Source organism: Microcaecilia unicolor, chromosome 9 (genome assembly GCF_901765095.1).
Source record: "Microcaecilia unicolor chromosome 9, aMicUni1.1, whole genome shotgun sequence".
Lineage (NCBI taxonomy): Eukaryota > Metazoa > Chordata > Amphibia > Gymnophiona > Siphonopidae > Microcaecilia > Microcaecilia unicolor.
Genome location: NC_044039.1, coordinates 180134222 through 180160602, shown reverse-complemented (window position 1 = coordinate 180160602; position 26381 = coordinate 180134222). Strand labels below are relative to the sequence as shown.

Genomic DNA, 26381 nt, shown 5'->3' with positions numbered 1-26381 from the left:
CTCCTGTCTGCAGGCGGCCGGCAGGACTTATAGGACCGGGCAGGAACAGGATCCTAACTAGTCTGAACAGGGACTGAGGGTCAGAGGGGAAAGGAATATACAGGGGCAGCAAGGCAGGGAAAGGATAAGTGAAAGGACAGGACTGAAAGCTGCAAGCAGCCACCGAAAAAGGGAACAAATACTGACAGACAAAAGACAACTGAAAGCTGCAAGCAGCCACTGAAAAAGGGAACAAATACTGACAAACAAAGACAGAACTGAAAGCTGCAAGCAAACACTAAAGACAGGAGACACAGACAACCTAAGAACTACACAAAGAACTACAAACAAGGAACAAGACTAAGAAACAAACAACCCTAAACTAAACTACAGACAGATTAACTAGAAACAAACAACAATCACAAGCAAGAACCCAAACTAAACAGAAGTGCAGCAAGCACCAATAAACCAGGGCCTAAGGCGATGCAAAGGCAAAGCAGAAAGGTTTCCAAATGGCTAATAAGCCCAGCAGCAGCTGAGGCTCACTGCAGCAATCACCAGGCAACTACGAGTGCTGTGCAGGTTCAAACAAAAAGAGCAAGTCTGGCAGTCTGGAAGATCCGGACTGGACTTGGCTGAAATCTGGAACGGGTGACAGTAACCAGACAGTCCATAGCAGCCACCAAGTCTGGCCACCAGGTGGCGAGAAGGCGAGCACGAAACATGGGCACACCCGTGACAGGGGGGAAACCCGTATTATCAAAACAAGATGGGCGTCCATCTTTCGTTTCGATAATACGGTTGGGGACGCCCAAATCTTGACATTTGGGTCGTCCCTAGAGATGGTTGTCCTTAGACTTGGTTGTTTCTGATTTTCGGCGATAATGGAAACTAAGGACGTCCATCTCAGAAACGACCAAATGCAAGCCCTTTGGTCGTGGGAGGAGCCAGAATTCTTACTGCACTGGTCCCTCTGACATGCCAGAACACCAACTGGGCACCCTAGGGACTTCAGAAACAGCTCCCAGATACACAGCTCCCTTACCTTGTGTGCTGAGCCCCCCAAAACCCACTACCCACAACTGTACACTACCATAGCCCTTACGGGTGAAGGGGGGCATCTAGATGTAGGTACAGTGGGTTTCTGGTGTAACAGATAGGGGGGATGGGCCTGGGTCTGCCTGCCTGAAGTGCACTGCACCCACTAAAACTGCTCCAGGGACCTGCATACTGCTGTGATGTACCCGAGTATGACATTTGAGGTTGGCATAGAGACTAGCACAAAATATTTTTAAAGTTCTTTTTTGAGGGTGGGAGGGGGTTAGTGACCACTGGGAGTAAGAGGAGGTCATCCCCGATTCCCTCCAGTGGTCATCTGGTCAGTTCGGGCACCTTTTTGTGCCTTGGTTGTAAGAAAAACTGGACCAGGTAAAGTCGTCCAAATGCTCGTCAGGGCGCCCTTTTTTTTCCATTATGGGTCGAGGACACCCATGTGTTAGGCACGCCCAAGTCACACCTTCGCTACGCTTCCGACGCCCCCGGGAACTTTGGTTGTCCCCGCGAAGGAAAACAGTTGGGGATGCCCAAAATTGGCTTTCGATTATACTGATTTGGGCAACCCTGTGAGAAGGACACCCATCTTCCAATTTGTGTCGAAAGATAGGCGTCCTTCTCTTTCGAAAATAAGCCTGTTAGTCCTACTAGTTAGTAAAAGCGGCATATCAAATATCTCCAACAAACAAACTGTATAAGTCATGCTCACTGGGTCATAACCATATTTTTAGTGGCACTTATTAGACAGTACCACTGAAAATCCAGTATGACTGCTTCGGTTCCATCTGGGGGTGAAGTAGGGAGGAGTCAGAAATTATACAGGTGCCATCAGTATTCAGCACCGGTACCTGGATAACTCTCCGGTAAGTTAGGTCAGCTCAACAACTCTCCTAATTTGCCCAGTTATCTGGGTATCAGCACTGAATATCACTGGTCTCCAGGAGGCTTCTGTGACAGAACAGTGTATTTTAAACCTGTCAAAATTGCCTTTATTAACTCTTGAAGTGCATTTCTCTAGTTTGGCCAACAGATGGTGCATGTTTTATGTTAAAGCTGTTATAGAAAAGTGCATGCCCTCTTTTAGTTTCACTTAGTGAAGATGTGAATCTATAGTACTGTGAGCAGTATACTTTTAAAACTTGTTGACTGGGCTCTGATTAGCCTGGAGTATGAAATTACCCAGCAGTTGTTGCTGGCTGTTGCTTCAGTTTCAGCCCGGGAGAAGAAAGCGCGAGAACTCTTTGCTGAAGCCCTGTAAAAAAACAGTTATATTTGATAACTGGTGAACAGCTATACATGTACTGATCTCCCCAGGTACATTTTAGGAAGTAATCAAATGTTTACTTAGTGTTATAATTGATCCATATTTCAATTACCTGCTATTGTTTGCTTGCACTTTTTTTTTGTTCATTGTTTAAGTGTGACAATAAACCTGTTCAGTTTGTTGACTCTGCCTGTCTGGACTGATAAACAATCCTGGTGGTCTGTGTGTTGGGTCTGTAAGTGCCTTCTGGGAACTGTGGGACCACTGGGAGTGTGGCCCCAGTAACCTAGTAATAACTAGGGATAATTTGAGAGCGGGAGACTCGCCCAGAGGCAGTTGTGACCCAGTCGGTGGGAGGAGGGTGCTAGAGTAGAGCACAAGCGGCAGATGCAGGCTGACCTGAGCTGTGCTGGGGATAGATCCTCTAAGTGGCTGCAGGGTAACCCCAGGCGGGTGGCTAGGCATTTCATGACAGCTTCCAGTGGCCACTTAATACCCAGATCTTCAGCAGTATCCGGGTACAGTCTGGCACTGGTATAGAAAATCCGATGAAGGACAGTATTTTAAAAGGGCTATCAAATCTAGGATCTGATACTTAATTTGTTCCCACATATGCTTTGATATATTTCAGATTATCTCTGATGATATCTCTCCTATTTAATGATGGAATATTAACCTCTCTATCCTCTTTACTTTTCTCTTTCCTTGTTTTCTTGTAACAGTTATTGAACTGTTTTGCTGTTCCCTTAATAATGTTAACTGCTTGATCCTGTTAATTGATATTAACAAGTAATCACATTATTATGAAATGCTTTCATTTGCACTGATACTGCTGCCTCTTTTTTTTGTATGTACCAAGATTTAAACATTTTGTGATTATTTCATTGCTTGTTGATCTTATGTTATTCTAAACTAACAAGAGAAAATAATAAAGTTATTTGTTTATGTAATAAAAACTGTCTACCACAGGTTTAATATTACCCCTATAAATTATAGCTTAAGTGGTATTAAAAGGCATGCACTAACTGTAGGAGGATTTATTTGTTGGGTTTTTTGTGGTTTTTTTGTAAATTGGGATATCACTGGGTAGCCGGCCATGTGCCATTCCTAGCCAGTTAAATGGTTTTGAATATCAGGGGTTTGGTGTACAATTTAGGCAGGGCTTTTTTTGAGGGGGTACTTGGGGGTACTGAGTACCGGCACCTTTTCCATTGTCTGCTAAAATTGACCCATGGTCTCCAAGTTTTAATGAAAGAGCTCAGGCTCTACACAACAATTCTGCCTTATCATAGGTTCTGTTACTGGTTGCAGGGGGCCTGGCTGTTGTGGGGTGGGTCCCTCAGTGATCACTCCCACCCCTGAAGGGTGGCCTGCCATTTGAGTACCGGCACCTTTTTCGCTAGAAAACATGCACTGAATTTAGGAAAGATTCTCCAACACAGTAATCCTGGGCTTGTTGGGGCAAAAAACACCACATATAAAATGCTAGGTACATATTCTAAAGTCTTTAGTCTGCTTCAGGTGAAAGGCAGCAACTCTCTAGCAATACAAATTATGAATGACTCATTTACCTTTATTGACATGTAGCCTCGGGAAAAAGTTTAGAAAATAAATGAAAGATTAAGGTCGGGCTCTCTCATGATCTTGGGCAGAAAGTCAGAAAGCATACACAACCACCTTGTGGTGAAGAAACTTAGACATAAGAATTGCTATACTGGGTCAGAACAAAGGGCCATCTAGCCCTGTATCCAGTAGTGGACAATCCAGGTCAGAAGTACTTGGCAGGATCCCCAAAAGTAGATACTATAGTTTCCATGCTACTTAGCCCCAAGAATAAGCAATAACTTTCCGCAGGTCTACCTTAATAATGATTTATAGACCTTACTCCAACAACTTGTCCAATCCTTTTTTAAACCCACCTTACATAGGGAGTCTTTTACTAAAGCACGCTAGTGTTTTTAGCGCACGCTAATATTTAGGGCACGCTTGCTCATTCACTATCCAAGAGTACGTCTTATAATATTTTGCTATAATTACATAAAAAAGTTTTTTTTTAAAAAGAGTGAGGCTCCTATGTTTAATGCAAACAGAGAATCAGGAGCCAGGTTTAACTGAAGCCAAACCATGAAAATTTTGAGAAAACAGTTTTTATTTTTCAAGACGGTGTTTTCTCTCCACTCTCTAGTTTAGACATCCCCAGTATAGCCAACAGAGCTCATTTTATTGGCTCTCTATACTTTTCCTGTCCAGCAGGTCATGGAAGAAGTTTAACACTGTTTTTTTTCATGCATGACAATAGCAAAGGCAGCAAGTCTAAGGGGGTTCCCAGGATCCCTGTTCAAAGAAAATAGTAGTTGAGTATAGTGACAAGCTCAGGGCCTCTTTAAACAATCCGCACTAGTGATTCCCGACACAGCAATGCCAACAAAACCCATTCACTTTGAATGGGCTTTGTAGGCATTGCTGTGCAGGACTCGCTAGCGCGGTTTGGTAAAAGAGGCCCTCAGTGAACTGTGAGAAGAGGTACCCCCTACCCTGCTCAAACCCCAAGGAAGACTCCATGCAAACCCTCTCAGTGATCTGAAATGCCCTATGTAGGCCTTCTCTTGAAAAGTCTAAGGAAGCTGCTCTAGTTCATAACCTGTCAACCACAAACAGGGAAGTCATTTGGAGACTATAAAAAAGAACTTTTCAGGCAGTTCTTGCCCCTTGCCTCCTACCCAAACCTCAACCCCTACATATATGCAGACAATGTCACAATCTACATCCCGTTCAAACATGATCTAAATGAAATCACCAACGAGATCAACCAAAGCCTCCAAATCATGCACTCCTGGGCGGACGCATTACAGCTAAAACTCAACGCAGAAAAAACACAATGTCTTGTACTCACTTCACAACACAAACAACTACTCCACCATAACCATCGATCGAAACCTCACACTCGATGCTCACGTGAAGAACACGACGAAAAAGATGTTCCACTCCATGTGGAAACTCAAAAGAGTAAAACCTTTCTTCCCGAGAAATATCTTCCGAACCCTGGTACAGTTAATGGTGATAAGTCATCTGGACTACTGCAACGCACTATACGCTGGCTGCAAAGAACAGACTAACAAAAAACTCCAAACAGCCCAGAATACCGCAGCCAGACTCATATTTGGAAAAACCAAATATGAAAGTGCAAAACCCTTAAGAGAGAAACTCCACTGGCTCCCTCTCAAGGAACGCATTGCGTTCAAGATCTGCACGATTGTACACAAAATCATTCACGCAGATGCCCAAATCTATATGCTAAACCTGCCTCCCAGAAACGCCATAAGATCAGCGCACAAATTTCTCAATCTGCACTTCCCCAGCTGTAAAGGACTAAAATACAAGCTGGTACACGCCACCACCTTTGCTTACATGAGCACGCAGTTTGGAATGCACTACCTAAAGCCCTGAAAACTATTGACGAAATAACTAACTTTCGCAAATCTCTGAAGACACACCTCTTCAACAAGGCCTACAAAGATAACCCATAGCCTCACCAACCCATCCAGCTATTAAAGCCCACCTTCTACACTATGCTGCCTAACACCTTCCTTCTCTCTTCCCTTACTTAATCTTTGTACATTACCAATTGTATCTGATATCCTGGAATTGACTATCCAGCTTATAATCGAAAGAGAAAAACGCCTATATTTTGACCCAAATCGGGAGATGGGCGTTTTTCTCGCAAAGGCGCCCAAATCAGTATAATCGAAAGCCGATTTTGGGCATTTCCAACTGCACTCCGTCGCGGAAACGAATAAAGTTGACGGGGGCGTGTCGGAGGCGGGACTGGGTCGTGGTTATCAGCCGAGGAGAGATGGGCATCTTTAGCTGATAATCGAAAAAAAAAAGGTATTTTTACCGCAATTTTGGGTCACTTTTTTTGGACCCTTTTTTTTCACGAACAAGTCCCAAAAAAGTGCCCCAACTGCCCAGATGACCACTGGAGGGAATTGAGGATGACCTCCCCGGACTCCCCCAGTGGTCACTAACCCCCTCCCACCAAAAAAACCCCACTTTACAAACTTTTTTTCCAGCCTGTATGCTACCCTCAAATGCCGTACCCACCTCCATGACAGCAGAATATGTTCGATCCTCTCACAGCCTTTCCCTGGGTCAGATGTGGCTCTTGGGTACACTACAGGGTCACATCAGCATTGCATTGTGGTGGGTGTAGCGTATTGGGCTCGGTGATTTCATTAGCTTGTGTTACAGTCTCACGATGTTGGTAGTTGGTAGGCTCTTCTCCCATGGTGCTTTTCCCCCTGCCTACTGGGTCAGAGTGTGCCCTGTTGTGTTTCTGGTACTCCATGAGGTAGTGGCCATTTTTGTTAGCCAGTTTTAGATCCCTTCCATGTGTTAGCCACGTTAGAGAACTTAGTTCTTACCTTGAATGTAGCTGAAAGAGGGCATTGTACAGCATTCTGCCAGCTCTGACCTGCTAATCTCAGTACCAGGGAGACTCGTTGCCAGTGGTGGGGCACAACCTCTGATCTGCAGTTAACTATGAGTAAGCGTGCTTATTCCAATAAAGGACGTTTTCGGAGAGATTAGTCTTCAGGTGTAAACTGGTGTGCCAATGTTATACAGCAGTAACAAGTCCTAGAGGCCTGCGTGCATGCAGGTCCCTGGAGCACTTTTAATGGGTACCGCAGTGCACTTCAGCCAGGTGGACCCAGGCCCATCCCCCCCCCCACCTGTAACACTTGTGCTAGTAAATGGGAGGCCTCCAAAACCCACTGTACCCACATGTAGGTGCCCCCTTCACCCCTAAGAGCTATGGTAGTGTTGTACATTTGTGGGTAGTGGGTTTTGGGGGAGGGGGGTTGGGAGCTCAGCAACCGTGGTAAGGGAGCTATGCATGTGGGAGCTTTTTCTGAAGTCCACCGCACTGACCTAGGGTGCCCAGGTGTCCTGGCATATCAGGGGGACGAGTGTACTACGAATTGTGGCCCCTCCCACGACCAAATGGCTCGGATTAGGACGTTTTTGAGCTAGGCGTTTTTAGTTTCCGTTATCGCTAAAAAAAACAAACGCCCAGCTCAAAAACGTCCATTTTTTTGAAAATACGGTTCGGCCCGCCCCTTCACGGACCCGTTCTCGGAGATAAATGCCCATGGAGATAGGCGTTTCCGTTCGATTATGCCCCTCTATGTCATAACAATACTCTGTAAGCCACACTGAGCCTGCAAATAGGTGGGAAAATGTGGGATACAAATGCAATAAATAAATAAATAAATAAATACCCACAACTGTTATATTATAAACAGGATGAAGTAAATAGACACCTCTTTAAATATATACCAATGATGTACCGACTAGTCAAAGGAAAGTTTATGCTGCATTAATACTGTACCTGTAAAGATTTTTCTTGTGGGGTTTCTATGCATCCTTTCAGTTCAACATCCTTAAGAATATGCTCAGATTCTGAAATCCAGGTGTTTGCATCAAGGAGTTCTTCCATCTTTTCTACATTAGGAAGAAGCTCTGAAGAACTTGCAATTGCACCTGAAATCTTCTCTGTAATCTATACAATGCACAAACATATGCATAACATCTTATTATGCATATTTTGGTAATAGTTAAATTAAAGTCAAAGATTGCATTACTAATTTGATTACGTTAACAGAAATTCAGTAAAGCATACAGATGTTTGGTCTTTTTCCTAATAATTACACAAATATAAATCAATTAAACCACACAAGTGACAAAACTGAATTTGATCTTTAAAAATATATCAGGCACATACCTACATGAGCGAGAGTCCTCCATCTGCATTGCTGCCAGTGGGGAGAGATGCTTCAATACCATATTTTCAAATCGCTAGGGGCAGGCAGGTTCCCTGGAGTCTTGCCGAGCTAGCCTGTTTCCTCACTACTGAAAATGTAATAGTGAAATAGCACCACCCACTGGCAGGACTGTACGTGGAGGACTCCCGCTCAGTTTAAAGGGAACAGTGCCCACATGGAGGAGATAATTGTATGAAACATCTTCTGCATGTAAATTATTTTTTACAAGCAAAATATAACTCTTATAGAATTGCACAGGGTATATGCATGTGTATAAGTGCATGGGTCAACACAAGCACACATACTTCTACTAAATCTGCACACAGGTGTTCTGGTGAGGAGGGGGTACAGGGGCTACTTTGAGCATAACAGCAGCAGAGTTACAATGTACAGGTGTACTCATTAAAGGGAAATCTTAAAACAGTTTGATTGGGTTGAGAGAGAAAGAAGGCACCTATTTCTGGCTAATTTATGAAAATATGTTACACAGAACACAGAGATTGGAATGGAGATATCCAGGTCAGGAGGTGCTTAATTCCAATGGTATTTCAGAAAAGGCTCTGCCAACAGAGAGCCTTTCTATAATACCGGCAGGAGTGTAGGTGTATTTGCCAGCCCATGCAGCAGGAGCAGCTATTTCGGAAATATAGATTTGAGTAAAATGAACAGCACAAGCTTGGCGCTTTCATGTTGAAGTGACAGTTTTGCAACTTCAGAGTGGAAGAACTTCTATTGTGTAGCTACATCATTTTACAAACCAATAACAAATAAGGTTCCTTTTAATTATTTTAAATATTTTTTATAGAGCATCAGAACAGTGGGTGAAACCAGTCCTTCTTCAAGTATGAAGCAGAACACTTGTACACCACACTTAAAATCCTCATCGGTCCATTTTTTTCCCATATATAAAATAATTCAAATTTCAAATAGTGCACAGATTTCTAATACATATATATATAATAGAGCACTTATCTTAAATGAACAAGGTCTATTGCTTTATTCCAGTATACTGCCTCTCACTGACTAGAGACTTAACACTTTTGTCTTTACTGGCTGTTTAATACAAGACAAAAGCGCCAAGACTCTAGTGAAAATGAATTCCTTGAAGCAGCTATGGTAGCGAAACATAGCACTATGTCGGACCGATGGATATGAGTACAGCTTTCTGAGTTCTGACAGTGAGAGGCAGTATACTAGAATAATGCAATAGACCTTGTTCATTTAAGATAAGTGCTTGCGCCTAGCTACTGTCAGTCAGGTGCAGAAATAGCGGAATTCTATAACTCCACGCCTAAATTCTGGGAATGCCCTTGGCCCACCCATGCCCTTCCCATGGCCACGCCCCTTTTGGGGTTGCGTGCAAAATGAATTGGGCATGCAGCTTAAAGAATAGGTGTGAATCTTTGAATAACTAGTAATTAGTGCCAATTATTGACTTATCACCAATTACTTTAGGTGCAGATCTGTGATCCACATCCAAAACTACGCAACAAACTTTGAGCAACCCATACAAAATTTTGGGATATGTGTCTTAAAGTTATATTACATTCATTCTTATATAGTTTAATGTAAAATTCAAAGTAGATGCCAAATTAGGGGTAATTTTATAAGGAGACACTTCGTTTTAAGCACTAGGAATCCGACAAATGCCAGTATGTTAGTCATTACATACATAAGTGGCTTTTTATAAAACGCTGACTATAATGAAAATAAGTGAGGAAGTTTCATGGGGCATATTTTTCACTGTGGGCATGGATGGGGCAGAGTTTAAGACAAGCAACAGTGGGGACAATAAAGGGCAACAAAATGCTTCAAAATCTTCTATTGTAAATCTTCACGACTCGACACGAGCAGTGTTTCGGCTATAGGGCCTGCATCAGGAGTCTGGAAAACAGCTAAAACATCCAGAGTCCTGATGGAGGCCCTATAGCTGAAACACAGCCAATGTCGAGTGGAGTGAAGATTTACAGTAAAAGATGTGGAAGCATTTTGTTGTCCTTTGTCATCCTCACTGTTTTCTTGTCTTGAACTCTGCCCCATCCATGCCCACAATGAAAAATATGTGCCATGAAACTTCCTCACTTACTTTCATTTTTGTGGAGTTGTTTTGCGGCCAGAGTTTAGGCAGAGCATGGACGGGGTCCACACTTAAACACAGATGATAAAACTCCATAATTTAAGAGCATACGGTAAGTGCTAGCAGCTACACCACCCATAGAACTGGCGTAAGAGGTAGCAATGACATGGATGTGCATTCTTTCATATCTGCTAGTATTCTATGAAATCAAATAGGCTCATACTTAACTTTATAAAACAGGTGAAAAACAGGCATGTGAAAATGGGTACTAGCCAAGCAAGCTTTTATAAAATTATCCTCACTGTACCCATGGTTATAAATTACCTCACTTAGCTTTTCTTTCAGAAGCATTATTGAAGAATCTGCTTTGGAAGAACTTCCTGGAGTATCATGAAAATCAAGCTCTGTAACTTTACAGTGCAAAGCCTATGAAAGAAGGAAGATGTGTTTCAGAGTTTACACTACAAGCAAATTAACGCATTCTCTTTTACAACAGAATCAACATAAAACTGAGGAAGAATGTAAGGTATTCCAAATGTATAAAAAAAAATAAAAATAAAAAAAGATAAAGATAGAACTGGAAAAGTAGCTGCTTTAGTAAAATTTATTTTTTCATCTTCTTTGTTTGCAAAACTCATCTTTACTTGTTTTATGGTCCATGCAAACGTAGAGAAGTAACCTAATGGATAGAGCAGTGGGCCGAGAATCAGGTAAGCCCGGTTTAAATCTCACTGCTGCACTTAACCCTCCATTGCCTCAGGCAGAAACCTACCCCCTTGTTTACTAAGCCGTAGAAACAGCTACCACGAAGCAATGCCATCAAAGCCCATTCAAAGTGAACAGGCTGTGTCGGCAGCACACGGCAGTCGCCAGTGCGGCTTAGTAAACAAGAGGCTAGTTTATAAGTCCTCCAGAGAAAAGAAAATACCTAGAGTACCTGAATGTAACTTGCCTTGAACTACGACTGAAAAAGGCATGAGCTCAATCCAAAATCCATTCCCTCCCCTACAGTACCTGAATTTAATTCGCCTTAAACTATTGAGAAAGGTGTGAATTAAGTCCAAATCCAAATTCCCATAGTAAATGGACCAGAGTTCCCTTGTTACCTATGTCTAAGAAACAGAACCCGCTTTTAGTAATTTCATCAGCATGATATTTTGTTTAATTTTACACCAATAGGGCAATTTTTAAAGCTATTTCTGTGGATAAAACAGTGCTTTGCCTGTGGAAATGGGTATTAGGCGCAGAGCGGATGTGTTCTATAACAACATTCATAGATTTTAGAAACGTCCACGCCCTGCCCATAGCCATGCCCCCTTTTCAACTAAGCAACTTAAAATTTAAGCACACTACATTACAGAATATGCTTAGCGAGTTGTTTGTGTAAATCTTAATTAATGCCAATTAGTGCTAATTGCTTAACATTCAATTAACAGCGCTGATTAGCTAGTTTACCAAGTTACGTGCATTGTTAAAGAATACACTTCAATTTCTGCGTGGAAATTAAGGCACCATATATAGAATCCCAGGGATAGCCTGCCCATGCTCTAGCCACATGTATGATCCCCTTGCAGTTATACACATTTCCCTGGAGTCTATAAAGGTCACCCAAAATTGAGCATGGATCCCACATTGACACCCAAAATAATTATTTAATGGCTCCAAGCACTTAATCAACTCTAATTATGATTTGGGTGCCAATCTGGCTACATGCTTATCTGTAACAATGGGGGCCTAAATTGCATTGTGTGCAACTCAAAAGGGGGTGAGGCCATGGGAGGGGCATGAGTGGGTCAGGGGCATTCACAAAAGATGTGTGCAGTGTTACAAAAATAGCGGGGATCTATGCCCTATTTGCACACTAAGATTTACATCAGTTTTCAGCTGGCGTAAGTCCTCACATCCGAAGATGAGCGCTAGATTTGGCACTCAATGATCTTTGTAGAATAACGCTGAGTGCAGAATTTTATTGGCACTGAATTTTCAACGCCATTTATAGAACCTGGCCCTAAACCGCTTAGACACCACTTTGTAGAATAGCACCTAGTGCACTAATGGCACTCTGCATGTGTAAGTAGTGTGCAAGTGCAGGCACCATGTTACAAAATTGCCCTTTAAGCTTCAATGTTTTTTAATAAACTTGTTTTCTAGTATGAGCCATCTACATCTTGTGCCATCTACATCCAGGTTGTATAGTTGCCATGTAATTGCAGTGTTGTGCTAGTGGGTAAGATATGTGGCTGGACTAGGGAGTTATGTGCTTTTGACTTGAGCTTTTACCATGATAAGATCATTTTTGTCATACTCTTGTCTTTTCATTTTGTGTGTGCTGCTATGTAAATAAATAAGTAGTCTATTTTTTATATCATCTTTGGGTGTTGTATCAGTACCTGTTAGTATTTGGGCTTTAGGATTCGGATCTATAGATAAAGGGAACGCAGTTACTTTCCAGACAGTACACTATCTAATACCAAAGGGTTACTGTTTCCTATTTTTCCGTGGTTTATCCTTAGAGTCCCAATTACAACAATGGTGCTTCCAATAGTGGACAATTCAAGTACCTGACAGAATCCCAATAGTAGCAAGATTCATGCTACTGATCCCAGGGACAAGCAGTGGCTTTCCCCACATCTATCTTAATAGCAGACTATGGACTTTTCCTTCAGGAACTTTTCCAAACCTTTTTAAACTCAGATACACTAACCAATGATACCACATCCTCTGGCAACGAGTTCCAGAGCTTTATTGGTTGAGTGAAAACAAATTTCCTCCTGTTCATTTTAAAAATATTTCCTCCTGTTCGTTTTTAAAGTATTACCATGTAACTTCCTTGAGTGTCCCCTAGTCTTTGTATTTTTTTAAAGAGTAAAAAAGTTATATTTACCCATTCTATATTACTCAGTATTTTGTAGACCTCTATCATACTCCCCCTCAGCCATCTCTTTTCCAAGCCTTTCCTCATATGAGAGGAGCTCCATCCCCCTAATCATTGTGGTCACCTTTCTTTTAACCTTTTCTAATTCTGCTATATCTTTTTTAAGATACAGCGACCAGAACTGCACACAATATTCATGGTGTGGTCACACCATGGAGAGATACAGAAGCATTATGATATCCTTTGTCTTATTTTCTATCAATTTCCTAATTCTTCCTTGAATTCTGTTTGCTTTTTTGGATGCCACCACACACTGGGTAAAAGATTCAGCGTATTGTCCACAATGAGGGGTATAATCAAAAGGGGCGCCCAAGTTTTCCTGAGAACGTCCTCGCAGGACGTCCTGGCGAAGGGGCGGGGAAACCCGTATTATCAAAACAAGATGGGCGTAAATTCATTTCGATAATACAGTCGGTACCATGTCCCCTACCTCAACGCAAGCGGCGTCCTCAGGCTGCGTGGGGTCCCGCCGACATGCACACTTGACTGGCACTGCCTGAGCCATGTGTGTGTAGTCCTTCTCTAGGATTGTTCAGAGAGTGGTGGTTGCAGGCTCCTTAATTGCTTTGCTTCCATGCACCTATTTCTGCTCTCTCTGCCTTGATTCCAGGCTCCTTGATTGCTTTGCTTCCACCCACCTGGGTCTGCTCTCCCTCTGCCTGGCTTCCCTTGCTTCTCTTCTATTGGTCTTCTGGTTCCTCCTTCTCCTGCTCTTGTCCTATAGCTGTGCCCCTTCTCCCTGCTGATGTCAGACGCCAGTACTTTATCAGCTGAGCTCTCCCTGGACTCGATGCTTCGGCTTCTACTTTGGTAGGTTGTGCTTCTCCTCTACTTTGTTCTTTGTTGCTGACTTTGCCTGTACCTGGATTACACTCGTGCCTGCTGCCTGCCTACTGACTCTGCCTGTACCTGGATTACACTCTTGACCTGCTGCCTGCCTACTGACCTTGCCCGTACCTGGATTACTCTCTTGACCTGCTGCCTGCCTACTGACTCTGCCTGTACCTGGATCACTCTCTTGCCTGCTGCCTGTCGGGCCGTCACATTCATCACCCCGCTTCCTGCTCCATCTCATAAGCCCTGCAGGCCGCCCGCACCTAGGGGCTCAACCTCTGGGGAACGGCGGTTAGCGCAGATGAAACCCAGGGTTGTCCAACCAAGCAGAACCTGGTCCAAGTACCGGGCTCGGCAGCGCTCTACTTGGTACAAGAACTCACAAGTCTAACAGTTGGGGATGCCCAAATCGCGAAATTTAGGTCGACCTTACAGATGGTCGTCCTTAGAGATGGTCGTCCCCAATTTTCGGCCATAATGGAAACCGAGGACGCCCATCTCAGAAACGACCAAATCCAAGTCATTTGGTAGTGGGAGGAGCCAGCATTCGAGAACTTAACAAACGGCTAAGATACACAGAAATAAACTTCCAAAACCAGGCAATTTTAGGACAAGCCCAAAATACATAAAATAAGGTCCTGTCTGTTGCTCCACACTTGGCACAATCCAGGGAGGCAACGATCCCAGCCTTAACAGCCCCCTGAGGAGAAAAATAAGCTCTATGGATTTGTATACAGACACTTCAAAGTGTGTTTTTTCCTTATATCTACAAGCTTCCTTACATAGTGGATGAGTTGATGTCATTAGGCTTTCATTGTAACTATCAAATGAAGTTTAATTTACAGGTTTCTGAAGTAATTAAGTCTTGCTATTTTAATTTGAGAATGATAAGGCAGTTAAGACCAATATTAACTAGATTCAGTTTGGTGAAATTGACCCATGCATTGGTCACCAGTAAGTTAGATTATTGTAACTCTCTTTTCAAGGGATTGACACAAGTTGGTTTAAAGAGACTACAACAAGTGCAAAACACTGCTACCCATTTGATAACGGGAAGAGGAAATCTGCCCATATTTTTGGCAAAGTTAAACTGGCTGCCTCCCAGTTGGCAGCACGGATTGACTAAGGTTTTATGTTTATTATTTAAAGCCTATAGGTTGACACTAATAAATGAATATGTTCCGTCCAGGGAACTGTGTTCTTCACAGCAGACGATGTTAGAACTTCCTTCTCCATCTTTCATCAGATTGACAACTACCATGAAAAGAACATTTTGTTACTATGGTCCTCTGTTATGGAATCAGCTGCCTGAGAATGTCAAGTGTTTGACAAATTATCTGCAATTTCGAAAGGTAATTAAAATATGGTTGTTTGTACAGTATTATTAAGACAGTGCATAAGGAGGGTGTGGTCCATTTTTGTTGCTAACTTTATGTAAATTTTTTAATGGTATTGTGAACCGCTTTGGTGCCTTGGGGGGTAAAGCAGTATATCAATTGAATAAATCAAATCAAATCAAGTTGACAGGGATAATTTGCAATCTTTGCCCTGTTCTACCCTTAAACACTCCTGCTCTTCTTTCACCTTTGTTGAAACCTCTCTATTGGGATTCCCTAAATGCACTGTTATAACAGTATTCACTGTCGGCTCTTCCATTCCTCCCCCCCCCCCCCCCCCCCCCCCGGTTCTAATTTAAAAGCTGCTCTATCTCCTTTTTAAATGTTAGTGCCAGCAGCCTGGTTCCATCCCAGTTAAGGTGGAGTCCATCCATTCGGAACAGGCTCCACCTTCCCCAGAATGTTGCCAAAACACATTGTGACTGCATTATTAGACAGAAATTAGACTATTATCTAGTAACATTTTCTAGAAGTATCACCCATAAAATCAGCATTTCATCAAATTGAAGACCTTACCTGCAAATCACTAGTACCAACAATACACTTCTCACATATTATTATGATTATTTTTAGGATTTATTTTCCAACTTTTTAAGAAAATTCACCCATATTAAATATAACAGAGTTTTTATGTCTCCATCAGCAATATATTATATCAAATAGAACACAGTAAATCTTTCAGATAGTATATACTTCAAGTTAGTTAGCCTCTGATATCATGACCATTGATACTGTACCTGTAAATTCTGAATGTATGTCTTGAGAGTTTGAGTCGAAATATCAACAGAGTTGCTAAGTAGCTTAGTTGCTTCTTCCAAATAAGACTCTACATGTTCTGCATTGCTTTTAGCTAATTTGTACTCTTCTCTTTTCGCTTTTGTTTCCTCCTGTTAAAAGGCGTAGCATGTTAGTAATACAAACAGCACCTATTTCCTTTGTATATATATTTCTTTTCATCTTTAACATGACCAAGTAGGATAATAAAAGGCAAAATACAGACATTTCACTGCCTCTTCCACTTACCCGAACACATACACCTGTCCTAGAGCCATGTAGCATTCACCGTATTCATGTTACACATAAGACAAGAGTGTGGGACATTGCACTTGAGCAAGTTTGTACCATATGGAAGACCAAACTTTCTGGCATCCTCAGCCTCCATCTGTCGTTAGTTTTTGTCTGTAATCGAGGCTGTAAGCACCACTGAGCAGGGACTCTCTTCTATGTGTATACAATGCATGTGTAAACCTTGTAGCACTACATAAATGTTTAAGGGGTTGTTTTACTAAGGTTCGCTACCAAATGGGCTTAGTGTGTCCTAAAATGGGATTTTCCGGCACTCTAAGCCTATAGCGCATCTATAAAATAGCCCTTTATCAATTTATTTTCAGGCCATGTGCTAATGTTAGTATTAGCACATGGCACCTGGAAAAAATTAACGCAGGAGCACTTTCTTCCTTCTGTTTAGGAGGCACTAAGGGCTCCCACGCTACAAATGCATTAACCAGTTAGAACACACTAATGTCAGCACGCTAGCTGGTTAACACATCCATGCCCATTCTCCACCCATGACAAACCCCCTTCAAAAAATATATACAAAAAGATTAATGTGCACTTAGCACACATAAACAGGAAAATTACAGCAAGATGCCTTAGCTTCTCCTGTAGTAAGCTTTTTTAGATGCTCTAAGCCCACGTTAGGGCTTAGTGTATCTTAATAAAAGCCCCCCCCCCCCCCGCCACCAAAGTACTTTTACGTGCTTATTTTTTTTTTTTTTACTTTGAATTGTTATTGAAATAACATCTCAAACATAACAACGAGCCATTGGCTCCAGCACATGACAATGCAACAATTTAATTTTTATTTTAACATTATGCTTATAACCCTTTTATCCCCCCTATTCCCCCCACCCTCCCCCCCCTCCCCCCCCCCCACTAACCCCTCAACAACTGATTCCCTCAACAGCCCAAACCCCCCTAAACCCCCTCAATATCTGTTAGATGAATCCATTCAGGTGCCTCTGGATTATTATCTTAGAGCTAAATTATATAGTAAAAATTAGTATTAGAGAAACACAGTCAGTATTAAATCAACATTTCCACGGGAAAAGTTTTCAAAGTCATCAGCCTATGTAAATATGTTAAGTGATTAGATCAAAATGACCAGCAAAATAGCTGGTCTAACTTATGCACTGAAATGGTGATGTACTTACAACTAACAGATACTATTCAAAAGTAGGGAAAATACAAATGTCCCAGTTAAGAACCCCCTTATCTGCTCACTTGTCATTTTCCGTTGGTATTTTCCACAGTATTATCCTTCTCATCTTACCCTTCTTTTATTTGAGTTCTATTATAGGAATCTTTTATTGCATCACCTAAGTAAATAATCCACCTCACCAGCCCACCCTACCCTCTATAAAGCCCACCTTCTATAACTACCCTAACCACTCCCTCCTCCTTCTCTCTTCCCTACCTAATCTCCGCACAATACTAACTGTATCCGATATCCTGGAACGACAATGTTAACAAAACTATGTAAGCCACATTGAGCCTGCAAATAGATGGGAAAACGTGGGATACAAATGAAATAAACAAACAAATAAATAAATAAATAAATAAAGACAAGATCTCTGCTGGTCATGAAATTAGCCTATCATGGCACTCCTCACATGATTTTCTTCACTTCTTAACTGATCTTTCAGAGACTGTGCCTGAGAAGGCCTGGGGTTTCTGTGATGGAAGACCAAATGATGTTTATTTTTTTAGTGCTGCTATTTGTAATTTCTGTCTGAAAATTTTATTTTTATGTTGAATGTTTTATGATATTTTTGCTGTACTAGGAGGCATATTTTCAAAGCACTTTGGGAGGCTAAGTTCCATAGGTTTCTATGGAACTTTGGGAGGCTAAGTGCTTTGAAAATGAGCCTCTATGTAAACTATATTTTTATGTGTATCTTTAGAGTGTATACCGCAAGGTGTCTTTTAGTAAGACTGGCAGTTTAAATGAATGAATGAAATCTGCAGCAGGACAGCAATGACTGGGCCAACATGCCTGCTGAGCCAGAGTCAAGGCTGCCTTCCAGTACCAGCTGATGTTCTGAAGACACTACATTGACCCTGATGACAGTCTAGAGCAGCAGTTCTCCAATCTGTCCCGGGGAACCAACTGCCAGCTGGGTTTTTAGATATACAAATAATGGAGGTGACGGACATGCAAATCTGTCTCATGCGCATTCATTAGGGATAACTTGAAAACCTGACTGGCTGGTGGTTCCCTAGGGCAAGTTTGAGAACCAGTGGTCTACGGAGTCCTTCTGTCTACTACAGCTTTACAATGAAAAGGTTTAGTCAATATTTACGATCAAGAAAATGTTCTCATGGGAGGAGGGATTTGTAGTCCTATATGGTTTGTCAAAGTAAACAAACCAGATTTGTTCTTGATTATTTTCGTAGTCTGAAAATTCAATAAACTATCAGTCTCCTTTTCAGGGAGCAATGAAGTGGCACAACTTCAGCACTGTCCCAAACTGGACTTCTACCAGCCCTGAGCAGCAATTTGATGAGTACAAATCTAGGCTAGCTTATTCTTTGAAATGAAGCCAGGTGCACTATATTCATAGGAACTTCACAAAGAAAAGAAAAAACTTACAAACTTAACCCTCTTTATGAATTTCACCCATTTTTTGTTGAGTTTCTTCAGCTCACTGGAGAGTTTCAGTCCCAACTGTTCCTCACTCACTTCAATAAGAAAAGTCCCGGCTTCATTTACAGAACTATATGCAGAGTTCAACCATGACAGGGTTGCCGAGGGAACCTGCACGGATAAGGAGGAAAGAAGAAACTGAAGCAGTTTAAACATCAGAAAGCATCCATTTTCATCTGGTCCAAGTTATTAATAGGGTTTACTGCAAAGTATTTTTATTATTAATAATAATCACCACAGAAGTATGATCCATTCAAATAAGTTTCTAGTTTACACAGTAGCAGGAAAAGCTGCTCTGACATTAGCCTTCAAAGTGTCAGCTATCCACAATTCTTAATAATTGGGGAAAAAACATGAGTACTGGACCTTATAAGTGACTGCTTTAAGCACCCCTGCATACATTTAGGTCAATATTCAGTCTCCACTATCAGTGGTATTTCCTTATCTCTCCAGACTATTCCCAAAGAGTGGGTATGTGCCCTCCTACTAGCAGGGACAAATGGGAGACTGAGAACCATTTAGTGATGTCCAGAGCCTGCCAGTATTTCTCAGTCTCCTCAGCAGATGGTAGATGTATCGCACCATGGAGCGATACAAAGGCATTATAACATCCTCATTTTTGTTTTCGATTCCTTTCCTAATAATACCTAACATTCTAGTTTCTTTCTTAGCCACAGCAGCACACTGAGTAGAAGGTTTCAACGTATCATCAACGACGACACCTAGATCCCTTTCTTGGTCCGTGACTCCTAACGTGGAACCTTGCATGACGTAGCTATAATTTGGGTTCCTCTTTCCCACATGCATCACTTTGCACTTGCTCACATTAAACGTCATCTGCCATTTAGATGCCCAGTCTCCCAGTCTCGTAAGGTCCTCTTGTAATTTTTCACAATCCTCCCGCGATTTAACAACTTTGAATAACTTTGTGTCATCAGCAAATTTAATTACCTCACTAGTTACTCCCATCTCTAGGTCATTTATAAATATGTTTAAAAGCAGCGGTCCCAGCACAGACTCCTGGGGAACCCCACTAACTACACTTCTCCATTAAGAATACTGACCATTTAACCCTACTCTCTGTTTTCTATCTTTTAACCAGTTTTTAATCCACAGTAGAACACTACCTCCTATCCCATGACTCTCCAATTTCCTCTGGAGTCTTTCATGAGGTACTTTGTCAAACGCCTTCTGAAAATCCAGATACACAATATCAACTGGTTCACCTTTATCCACATGTTTGTTCACCCCTTCAAAGAAATGTAGTAGATTGGTGAGGCAAGATTTCCCTTCACTAAATCCATGTTGATTTTGTCTCATTAATCCATGCTTTTGAATATGCTCTGTAAGTTTGTTCTTAATAATAGTCTCTACCATTTTGCCCGGCACCAACGTCAGACTCACCGGTCTATAATTTCCCGGATCTGCTCTGGAACCTTTTTTAAAAATCGGCATTACATTGGCCACCCTCCAATCTTCTGGTACCACGCTCAATTTTAAGGATAAATTACATATTTCTAACAATAGCTCTGCAAGCTCATTTTTCAGTTCTATCGGTACTCTGGGATGAATACCATCCGGTCCAGGAGATTTGCTACTCTTTAGTTTGTAGAACTGCCCCATTACATCCTCCAGGTTTACAGAGAATTTATTAAGTTTCTCCGACTCATCAGCTTCGAATACCATTTCCAGCACTGGTATCTCACCCAAATCTTCCTCGGTGAAGACTGAAGCAAAGAATTCATTTAATCTCTCCGCTACGGCTTTGCCCCTTTTACTCCTCGGTCATCTAGCAGTCCAACCGATTCTTTTGCCAGCTTCCTGCTTTTAATATACCTAAAAAAAAGTTTTACTATGTGTTTTGGCTTCCAACACAATCTTTTTTTCAAAGTCCCTCTTAGCCTTCCTTATCAGCACTTTGCATTTGACTTGACATTCCTTAGGCTGTTTCTTATTATTTTCAGTCGGTTCCTTCTTCCATTTTCTGAAGGATTTTTTTTTAGCTCTAATAGCTTCCTTCACCTCACTTTTTAACCATGCCGGCTGTCGTTTGGTCTTCCGTCCTTTTTTAATACGCGGGATATATTTGGCCTGGGCTTCCAGGATGTTTTGAACAGCATCCACACCTGATGTAAAATTTTGACCCTCGCAGTCGCTCCTCTAAGTTTTTTTTTTCACTGTTCTTCTCATTTTATCATAGTCTCCTTTTTTAAAGTTAAACGCTAATGTATTTGATTTCCTATGTATACTTACTTCAAAGCTAACAGGGGACATCATGCATGATTTGGTTAGGCAGGCAAGAGAGTAATCCAGGTACAGGCGAAAGGCAGGCGGCAGGCAAGAGAGTAATCCATATGCAGGCGAAAGTCAGTAACAAGGGACCAGGAGATAAGAAGCAGACTACAGTTAGAAACACCTACCAAAGTAGAGCCGAAGCATGGAGTCCAGGGAGAGCTCTGCTGATAAAGTGCTGGCGTCTGACATCAGCAGGGAGAAGGGGCACAGCCATAGGACAAGAGCAGGGGAAGGAGGAACCGTAAGAACCATAAGACCAATAGGAGAGAAGCAAGGGAAGCCAGGCAGAGGAAGAGCAGACCCAGGTGGGTGGAAGCAAAGCAATCAAGGAGCCTGGAATCCAGGCAGAGAGAGAGAGAGAGCAGAAACAGGTGCATGGAAGCAAAGCAATTAAGGAGCCTGCAACCACCGCTCTCTGAACAAACCCAGAGAAGACTACACACACATGGCAGAGAGGACTACACACACATGGCTCAGGCAGTGCCAGTCAAGTGTGCGTGTTGACGGGACCACGCACAGCCCGAGGACGCCGCTTGTGTTGAGGTAGTAGACATGACAATTATATGGATATCTGACATTCTTTGTTCTATACCATGTTGCTTCGTCAATAGAAATATTTGTGGGCTCTGGGCTGCACAGGTGTTTATATTATGGCATCACTCAGTAGTTCTCAGTCTCCCATCTGCTGGTAGGAGGGCACATACCCACTCATCAGGAATGGTCTGGAAAGACTCAAGGAACAAAAATTAGCAGGTAATATCTCCTTTTAAATGTCAGCTGCAGCTCTAAAAAAAATATCCAGAGCCACTATCCGGACTGTGGCTGGCACCAAAAATCCAGAAAAGGCAGTCAGCGATGGAACGTATCCAGTTAGTAGCAGATTAATAAGTCTGCTATCAGGATAACTGATCCAGATAAGTAAGGGCAGCATTCTATCTGTCCTAAGTTATCCAGATAGTAGACTGAATACCACCACTCACCAACTCACTTAAAGAATATGAGAATACAGCTAAAATACTACCGATCAGTGGTAGAGGAAAAAGCCTCAAAATTCTTCATAGAGTACATAACTGTACTTTAACTTATTCCACCACAAGCAAAACACCTCCACTCGCAGTTACAATTAAATATTACCATCTATCATTGTTATAGATGTTAAACTTTTACTAAATTTTATGTGTCCAAAAAAAGGTTCAAACTTATCTGTATAAGCATCAGGCTCTCTCTCCAAAGGAACTTCCATGGTCTGGACCTGAATTCTGAGGCTTTTTCCTTCGCCACTGGTCAGTAGCATTTTGGCTGTATTCTCATGTTCTTGTGAGTTAGTGTGTGATTTTGTTTTGGAAATTCTGTGTCCCTCACTCCTCATTATAATTTTTGTGTGAATACCACCACTATCCGGATAAGTTCTAGGACCATCCTGGCTCCGCTAATGCTTCATCCCAGTGGAGTGGAGGAGCAGCATAATGGTTAATGAAATGGGCTGAGAACAAGGGGAACTGAGTCTGATTCCTACTACAGCTCCTTGTGACCCTGGGCAGTCACCTAACCCTCCATTGTCCCAGGTACATAAAACTTAGATTGTGAGCCCACTAGGGACAGAGAAAGTACCGGTGTATCATACGTGGTTGTACCATAGAAAGGCAGTATATCAAATGCATTACCCTTACCCTTTAAGTGCTTTCAAATATTGACCCAAATATTACTGTGTGTTCTCTACAAGCAATTCAAACTGACTGTATATCAAAATTAATATCTGCTACAAACATTAAAGTAAAAACTCTAACAAGCTTTTAGAAACAATAAGAAACAATTCTGCTTAGTACCTTCTTAGGATGTTGTTTCTGTGTCTCATGCAGCCAGTCTTTAAGTAACTGTGCATCTTTTGTGTATTTTGCCCAAGATGAGAGAACTTTTTGCAGTGTTGACTTTGCATTGTAAATTTGTTCCATGCATAAAGAAATGTCAGATTCCACCTTCTTAAAATCTTTGCTGCTGGAGTAAGAGGCACCAACTGCAAGTTTAAGAAAGTATAACAGGAATCAGAGAAAAAAAATTCTGTACATTGTTCTCCATTACATCACATGTAAAGCAGCATTTTAGAAAGGATGTACAAGTTCCATTAGTATCTGCCAACACAGAGCCTGTTCTAAACCACACTGAAGAATGGAGCTTCATGCGCCAGTTACGTGCAGTGGGAGCATTCATTTTAGAACCAGAAATGTCTAAAATATCAACGGGTCAACACGGCCACAAAGGTGAATATGCCGGAACATATACTTTTATGTCAACCATTTTAGAAACTACATGTATATTTTTTCCAGTGTTGTCAGAGAGCCTTTTGGAACAGGTGGGAACATAAACCACTTGAGGATTAAGGGAGTGACTTCCCCTAATCTCACCAGTGGGGTGCTGCTCAATATGAGCATTTTTTTGGAAACCTAGACATCCTGACTAGCAAGTATCAATCTCAACATTGATTTGTTTGGACATAGATAAATAGCAATACAGTAGGGCTGCACGTTAATCGCAATTAATGCTGCGATTAACGCATTAATCATTAATCACGATTTTAAAAATTTATTGAGATTAGTGATTAACCAACCATCCTTCCTCCCCACCTCCTACCCAGTCCAGCATCTCTTTCTCCCCTCTGGGACCACCAGCGGCTCTCCCCTCCCAGTTTACTTCATTAGTTGTCTTGCAGTAAATCTTCGCCCTCTAGTGGCCGGTAGCGTATTGAAATGGGAGGGCGGGGGGAATTGAGGGAAAATGTGGGAGGGGAGGAATATTAAAGAGAGACAGACAAACAGAGAGAAAGAATGGGTGAAGGCACAGAGGGGCACATGGAGAGAGAGAGAATGGGTGAAAGCACAGGGGGCACAGGGAGAGAGAAAGAACAGGTGAAGGCCTGGGGGTACAGGGAGAGAGAATGGGTGAAGGCACAGGGGGCACAGGGAGAATGCTTAAATTGTGAATAAACTGAGCATGCTTGGGGAGCGCTAGCGTCAGCAGCTGGAGGCATCCTGCTGACTTCTTCGCTGCTGAGGCAGCACAAGGAGGAAAGAGGACACTTTGGCAATGATTTTCGACTGGCTTCAGCATCCCCACCAGCACAGGTATGATATCTAATGTGGGTGGGGGAGGGAGAGGAGGAGGAAAAGTGCCCCCCCATCCCTGTTCCCCCCCCCCCCCCCCCCCATGAACAGCTGGCTATGGCTCAACTTTAATCGAGCGATTAAATGCTAGATTAATCACGATTAAAAGTTTTAACAGAACTGCGGCCCTAGAATACAAATTTCTTTTTTAGCCATACCCTAGTCCAACCCAAAACATGCCCAGACCAGTCCACTCCACTTGACATATGTATGGTTTAAGTTTTAGACATGTATATGCTGGCTTTGTAAAACTGGGGGGGGGGGGGGGGGGTCCTTTTACCAAGCCATGCTAAATAGTGGCTGTTGCCATTGTCAGCGTGTGGGTTTCCCCACATGCTGCAGCCACTTTTAGCACACTGGTAAAATGGCCACCTTTCCATATTTTTTTTATAATGGCCACATGCTAATTTCCCAATTAGCGTATGCCCGTTACTGTAGGAGCCCTTACCACCACCTATTTAGTAGGCAGTAAGGGCTCCTGCACTACTGCACTATACAGGCAGCATGCGGTAATGTATCTGTACTACCTGATTAGCGCAGGGCACACCTACTATCCGCCCCCAGACATGACACCTATGGCAAAAAATTAAAACTTTTAACACGTAAGTGGAGTGTGCTGATGGCCATACTACCACGAGATGCCTCAGCACATCCCATAAGAACATAATATAAAAACATAAAAGTAGCCATACTGGGTCAGACCAATGATTCATCTAGCCCAGTATCCTGTTTCCAACAGTGGCCAAGCCAAGTCACAAGTACCTGGCAGAAACCCAAATCAAGGCAACATTCCATGCTACAAATCCCAGGGCAAGCTGTTGTTTCCCATGTCTGTCTCAATAGGACACTATGGACTTTTCCTCCAGGAACTTGTCCAAACCTTTTTAAAACCCAGATATGTTAACTGCCATTACCACATCCTCTGGCAAAGAGTTCCAGAGCTTAATTATTCGTTAAGTAAAAAAATATTTCCTCCTATTTGTTTTAAAAGTATTTTCATGTAACTTCCTTTAATGTCCCCTAGTCTTTGCACTTTTGGAATGAGCAAAAAATCGGTGTACTTCTACTCATTCAACACCTCGCAGGATTTTATAGACCTCAATTATATCTCCCCTCATCCGTCTCTTTTCTAAGCTGAAGAGCCATAACCTCTTCAGCCTTTCCTCATACGAGAGGAGTTCCATCCCCTTTATCATTTTGGCCGCTCTTGTTTGAATCTTTTCTAATTTCACTATAACATTTTTGAGATACATGAACTAGAAATGAATGTAATACTCAACGTGCAGTTACACCATGGAGCGATACAGAGGCATTATAGTATTTTCAGTCTTATTCACCATCCCTTTCCTAATAATTCCTAGCATCCCGCTGCCGCACACTAAGCAGAAGATTTCAGCGTATTATCTAAAACAACACCTAGATCTTTTTCGTGAGTGGATCCTAGCATCAGGTAACTATGATTCAAATTATTCTTTCCAATGTGTATCACCTTGCATTTGTCCACATTAAATTTCATCTGCCATTTGGATGCCCAGTCTTCCAATTTCCTAAGGCCTTCCTGCAATATTTCACAATCCGCACGTGTTTTAACAACCTTGAATAGTTTTCTGTCATCTGCAAATTTAATCACCTCACTCGTTGCTCCAATTTCCATATCATTTATAAATATGTTAAATAGCACCGGTCCCAGTACCGATCCCTGCGGCACTCCACTGTTCACCCTCCTCTATTAACAGAAATGACCATTTAACGTTACCCGCTGTTTTCTGTTCAATAACCAATTCCTAATCCACAGAAGGGCATTGCCTCCTATCCCATGACTCTTTAATTTTCTCAAGAGTCTCTCATGAGGAACTTT

At 42.1% G+C, this 26381-nt stretch overlaps 1 protein-coding gene across 1 annotated transcript in view; it reads right to left on the bottom strand.

Annotated features, from left to right (window-relative positions):
- LOC115477096 (nesprin-2-like) overlaps window positions 1–26381 on the bottom strand; it is a 119511-nt gene that overhangs the window by 89489 nt on the left and 3641 nt on the right. The window contains exons 4-8 of the mRNA XM_030213712.1: window positions 23192–23379; window positions 19017–19181; window positions 16102–16251; window positions 10523–10624; window positions 7689–7859 (exon numbers count right to left, since the gene is read on the bottom strand). Coding sequence (XP_030069572.1) covers window positions 7689–7859; window positions 10523–10624; window positions 16102–16251; window positions 19017–19181; window positions 23192–23379 — 776 coding nt within the window. The remainder of the gene's footprint in view (window positions 1–7688; window positions 7860–10522; window positions 10625–16101; window positions 16252–19016; window positions 19182–23191; window positions 23380–26381) is intronic.